Source organism: Rhineura floridana, chromosome 1, assembly GCF_030035675.1.
Source record: "Rhineura floridana isolate rRhiFlo1 chromosome 1, rRhiFlo1.hap2, whole genome shotgun sequence".
Taxonomy (NCBI): Eukaryota; Metazoa; Chordata; class Lepidosauria; order Squamata; family Rhineuridae; genus Rhineura; species Rhineura floridana.
Genome location: NC_084480.1, coordinates 103309431 through 103315430, shown reverse-complemented (window position 1 = coordinate 103315430; position 6000 = coordinate 103309431). Strand labels below are relative to the sequence as shown.

General features: G+C 38.9%; 1 protein-coding gene across 1 annotated transcript in view; it reads right to left on the bottom strand.

The window, feature by feature from the left end:
* Window positions 1-2185: 2185 nt before the first annotated feature.
* CARNMT1 (carnosine N-methyltransferase 1) overlaps window positions 2186-6000 on the bottom strand; it is a 29834-nt gene continuing 26019 nt past the window's right edge. Inside the window, exons 7-8 of the mRNA XM_061627780.1 lie at window positions 5054-5157; window positions 2186-2985 (exon numbers count right to left, since the gene is read on the bottom strand). Coding sequence (XP_061483764.1) covers window positions 2875-2985; window positions 5054-5157 — 215 coding nt within the window. The 3' untranslated portion in view covers window positions 2186-2874. The remainder of the gene's footprint in view (window positions 2986-5053; window positions 5158-6000) is intronic.

Sequence of the window (6000 nt, the reverse complement as noted above, 5' to 3'; positions counted from 1 at the left end):
CGCTATCTTGGACAATGACAGACGTGTACATGCAGTGCGCACGGCATACATGCTGACACAACAGGTAGTTGTGGCAGGCAGGCTTATTTAAGCCTTGTGCCATCTGTATCAGGGGTGGGGGTCCCTGGGAGCTCATGTGAGCTCCCACTTTGTGATCTGTGGCAGCGTTGGCTCGCTGAGTCCTGCAGCCTGACGCTGCCGCAGATCGTCGACTGGGAGCTTTACCCTGCCACCCTAAGGAGGGGCTCCTTTGAGCTGCAGGGGCCTTCAGCCATAACCCAACCTGGCCACCAGCTGGGGCCAGACCTGCTGATATGCATAGTAAAACTATTTGACTGTTTTACTCTCAAATACAGCCAAGCACTAGTGGTACAGAGCACAGGCTTTGCATGCAGAAAGTCCCAGGTTCGATTCTCAGCATCTCCAGGCATGGCTGGAAATATCCCTGGTCTCAAACCCTAGAGAACTGCTGCCAGTCAGTGTAGATAATACTGAGCTAGTATTGCTCCAATTTGATATAAGGCAGCTTCCTATGCTACTGTCAAGATCATTCTAGAGAGTCGCTGTCTGAAGGCCTAAAGCAGAAAATAACCACTTGGACTATATTAGACCTCACCCAGTAAAATTAACTATACAATCCTATACATGTCTCCTCAGAAGTAATCCCCATTAAGTGCAATATAACACACTCCCAGGTACAGAGATGAAGCTTTACTAAAATTGATACTGTAATAGCAAAATCTCTCTTCCCTCAGATTTTGGTTAAATCTCCCTTAACTTTTGTTGTAAAAAAGGCAAGAGGAAAAAGACCAAAGCGTTAATTTTCTGCCATTTGTATTCGACCAAAGCAACCAAAACATCCAAGCTTGAATCCTTGAATTTACCAGTTTAAATTACTAAAACTGCTTTAGCCATTGAGCAATACATTGTAAGTTAAAGCAGAGAAAGATGCAAGAAATGTCTTCGTTAAAAATAAAAATAATAATAGCTTAAGCAGAATGCTAGCATATAGAGCCATAAGCTTTATTATTAAATGTCTTCAGCAAAATCCAGTCACACCAACTAGATTTCACCAACTCCTTAGCATAAGTTCAATAATTTTTTAATTTTTTTAAAAAGTAAAGCCATAGAGCTCAGTTCCCCCACCAATTTGGATTGTATTTGTCAGGTGAGCATATTCAGTATGGAGAAAAAGCACCCAAAACACCTCATGCCTTGAGATGTTTGTATCTATACCAAACCTAACTGTGATTAATTTTAAAGAAAACTTGTACGTACTTTGGAAAACCAACCTATCAGAGATCAATTGGGCATAACTCGAAATAGAATTTTTAACACATGTAAAGAATAGGCCATGTGGGTGATTAGTGTGAAATCCAGATAAGAATATCTAGCCAGCACGCTGCAAGCTAAATGGCAGTAATACGCACGTAGCACAGTTGGCTTCATCAAAGCAGTATCACCCAGCTTCTTAACATATGCATCATAATGTGGGTGGATTCCGAGTTGTCAATACTGCAAGGTCCGAACAGTAATAACTAAGGGCAAAATCCAAACTGGTGGGAGGCAATAACAGGGCTTAACAGAGTGGTGGAGCAACCACTGCATCTGGAGCCCTGCTGCTTGCACCAGTCAGGGAAGAAGGGGGGGAGGGGAGAAGGAAAATCCTGGTTTTTCATTGTCAGCTCCAGGCCTGTTGCTGGTAGCTGGACTCACTTAGGATCCACATGGGAGCCTTGATCAGCCCTTTATCCCTTCCCTGTTCCCAAATGCCCCATTTCCAGAGCGTACACCAGTTACAACCAGTGAGATACCACTGGCAGTAGCTCCCTGTGGCTTAGGGGAGCTCCACTGAGAGCTTTATGCAGCAGAACCAGGCACAGGTGGGTGAAGGGATACCTGCACCTCAAAGAACCTCCCTCCAGTGTGGTGGATTTGGATTGTTTTGCCCAAGTTTGTTTTGTGTGGTAAACGCCATCAAAAATTCTCTCTTAAAATCATAAACTAATCCCACACAGCTGACATACGTAAGCCCATCAATTTCAGAGTTGATGATAACCTTCATGTGATCAACGTAGTAATCTACAAGCATTACTGTTAGTCTAATTTAGACAGATATTATTTTCAGTGACTGCAGACACATATTACTATTTCAAATTACCCATCAAATGCTTAAGATGGCATGACCAGAAGTAGTATCATTTTTATTTATTCTAAAAAAATTAAAATGTATTTGATCATTAGCAGCGTCAGCTCTAAATTACAGTCAGTTTCATGTTAAAGGTTCTTGCGAAAGCATGCATGTGCCATTTTTATAAAGTTTACATTTTTACAAGTCTTTGATAAGCAGATAGCAAAGTTCACATGATGCTGTTTGTCAGATTTGGAAAAAAAACCCTTAAATTCCTATGAGGAGTAAAAGTCACCAAAACAGTATTTAAATATGCTGAGGTTGGTTTTTTTTGTATTTGTTTTCTGTGCAATGTGGAACAAAAATTCAATAGTATATCCAATATGGCATTAGATATTCTTTTAGGGAAATGTTAAAGTAGACAGTTTTGTATATTACAGAGAATTATGAATGTCAATGATGGCATTTAAAAAGTATTACCCTTGTCAGAAAAAACATTATTTGGAATTTAAAGAAATGACACAGGAATATTTGCAACAAACATTCCATTACCCAGATGGTGATATCCAGAAGTACATACGCAAAGATTATAGGAGATTAAAAAAAATAGACAATAGAGTTATATTCTGTGATAAATAAAAAGGCACCACTGATATGAGGTTGTGTTCAGTCATCACTCCAGAGGCCACTGTACTAACATTAATAGCAAAAATGCCAGCATTTTCCTCCTTGTATAATCCATTTCAGACACTGCTTCCTGGTTTCCTAACCACAAACATCACACATTCATAGTAGTATTTCATCATAGATAGCTCATTCACAGTATAGGTGGTCAAAACGGATTCATTCTCCACCTGAAAATAAACAACATTTTTTGAACACTCATGTGTGCATTTCACTCAAAATAATTTATTACTACTATTAGTATAGAACTGTATACATTGCCCTTCAACAAAAATTCCCACACCAGTTTACACAAAAGGAAGATACAAAAGGAATTAACAGATAACAACAATAAAACACAAAAGAGTTGGATCCAAATTTTGTCATGCTTAGAGTAGACTCACTGAACTCAACACAACTTAAGTCAGTCATGTCTAACTTAAATCCCATTGATTTCAATGGATCTAAGCATGACTAAGTCTGAATCCAACCCAAACACTAAACAGCAGCAAGACATTAAAAGCCAGATTTTTTTAAAAATCAGCAAGCCAAAAATTAAGGACTAAATGATGGTTTGTATTCAATGTAGCGCTAAGGAGAATGTTCCATCAGCACACGGTTTCATTCTTGCACAATGGAACTTTCTCTCCTTCTCCTCCACTGTGTATCCCTTCAATCTGTTCTGGGGTTTCTCCCAACCCACTGGCGCATATTTGGGGAATATGTAGGGAAAGAGGGGATTCCCTTGCACTAGTGGTGATCCTTACACTAGCATTTTTGTTTAATTGAATACTGCCCTATATGTCTGAGTAGGCTTGCTGAAATAAAATGTTTTGAGTGGGCCTCTAAAATGGTGTAGCAGGGGTACCTGCTTCATGTTTTTATGTTTAACAGTCAGGGAGTTTTGAAGCATAGGTTCTTAACATAGGTGCTATCAAATGCATCTTGATTTATCTGAATGACCAGAAAGAGCATCCAATATATTTAACTAACCAGCAACAAATCTTATATGTAGGGAACAACAATAAATGGTTGCCATGTATGCCAGGAGTGTTTCTGTTCAGGGGTCTACTCAAGCTGGAACAGGTGTTTTTAGTGGAATTTGGAGCATGAGAAATGAGGGAAGGGAGGAAGGACGGCCACTATTTTTCCTTTCCCACACTCTTGGTATCTTCTCCTGCTGTATGCTTTAAAAGTGTTGGCTGCTAGCCCTAAATCTGAGTGTTTTATTGCTATATATCAGGATACATGTGTTTCTGAGAGGAGGAAGGAGAAAATATGTTCTTGTTTTTCCCTTTCTTCCTAAAACACCCATATAGCGAAGGAAGAGAACTTTGTTGCATGCTTCCTTCCTGATCCTGATCCCTACCCTTCAGGATTCTTACCATAAGCTATTAGAGGCCTACAGGCCAAATCTCTATCACCCCACCATCACCTCCAATATTCTTTCTCCCCTCAACTGACACCTCAACATTACATATATCCCTGAAGCGCACAGATCCTTGTCATGCCATTTAAATAATATTTACAAGCCTATATGCTTCTGCTTACCAGTGGAGTTCTCCTAATATTTATTTATGCACTTTTAGGCTGTTTAATGTAATAAAAATCTAAGCAGTTTACATAAATGAACAAAACTATAAATCACAAATAAAACTGAGCAGTGTACAAAACAGAGAATTAAAAAGAGTCAGACTCCAGGAAAGTTTGGGTAGAAGTTTAATAGGTGTTTAATAGGTATTTAAAGGTCTTTAGTATCTGCATCACAAATTACCCCAACAAGGGCATTCCAAGGGGCAAGCGCTATCAGTGAGGAAGCCTACTTCTGTACTGTCATCAAGTGGCAATCTGTTGGTCATTGAACAACCGAACAGCAGGGTCATCCCAAAAGACCTTAACATCAGCTTGGTCTTTAAATGTCAACAACAAAACCCTGAACTTGAATAGGCAGCCAGTGTAAAATGTGTAAAGCTAGCTAAGCTAGCACTAAGCTTCCCAACAGCTGCATTTTGCATCAACTGCATCTGGTATGCAGAAACCACTACCTTATTTTGGGGTGGCATATTTGACTGCCAAACTGATAAGCACTTGGAACACCTGAGTTCAAAATCAGCATTTGTGATGACTGAAGGAGCTTCATAGTGATACAGAGTTACAAGATATTGATGGAAGACAAAATCTGGTGTGGCACTATCTGAAATCAAAAAGCCAATGTTTTCTATTACTCTTGGTGTGTTAACATAATGAAAAAATGCTTACCTCTATATGGAATCCATATTGTAATATAACACTTTTAATGTCTTCATAGCTTAACTCAATAGATAATTCATTTGCTAAATTTTCAAAGTGGTAAAGTAGAGGACCTAGGACACATTGAAAAGGTCAGTAAATGTAACTTATCAAATGTCTCTAACAAATTCTAAATGCCCTATAACAAGTACTGCAGGTCAAGGGCAAGACACATTTGTGCATCTTAATACTGCATTGTATTAGCTTTTAGTTGTTTTAAAATGTTTTACTTTTACTTATTTTATTTATGAGTAGTTAGAAACTGCTTAACATTTAAAAAATCCAAAGTAGTGCATACGTTTTTAAAGAAGCATACAATGTGCAAAACTAATAAAATAAAAGAGTTTTATTAATCCAGTGATCAATAGAATAAAATGTAGTTGATATTATTACTCTGAGAACACTTGTATAAACAAAAAGATATTTAACATACACTGGAAACTGAGAATCGTCAGTGCATGTCTAAACTCAGCAGGAAGGGTGTTTCACATAGCAGATGCCACTATCTTAAAGGCCCTACTTCAAATAATCACAAAACAGATTTGAGGAGCATAGAGCACCACCAGGAGGGGCTCTTTATAGACTGGATAAGTCTATAAAGGAGAAGAAGGTATCTCAAGTAGCGTGGACCCAAATTGCTTAGGACTTATACTAACAGTAGTTCTTGGCCTGGTAACAAATTGGCAGCCAGTGCAGTTCCTCTAACAGTATTACATGCTGGCACTTGGTTGCTTTACTCAGTGGCAGCCTAGCTGTCGGATTCAGCACCAGGTGCAGTTTCCAAACTAATCTCAAGGGCAGCCACACAATGTATTGCAGTAGTTCAATCATGAGATTACCAATGGCTGTACTATTGTGGCAAAGCTGTTCATGTCCAGAAATGGTTGTTGCTGACATACCAGCCAAAGCTGGTAAAA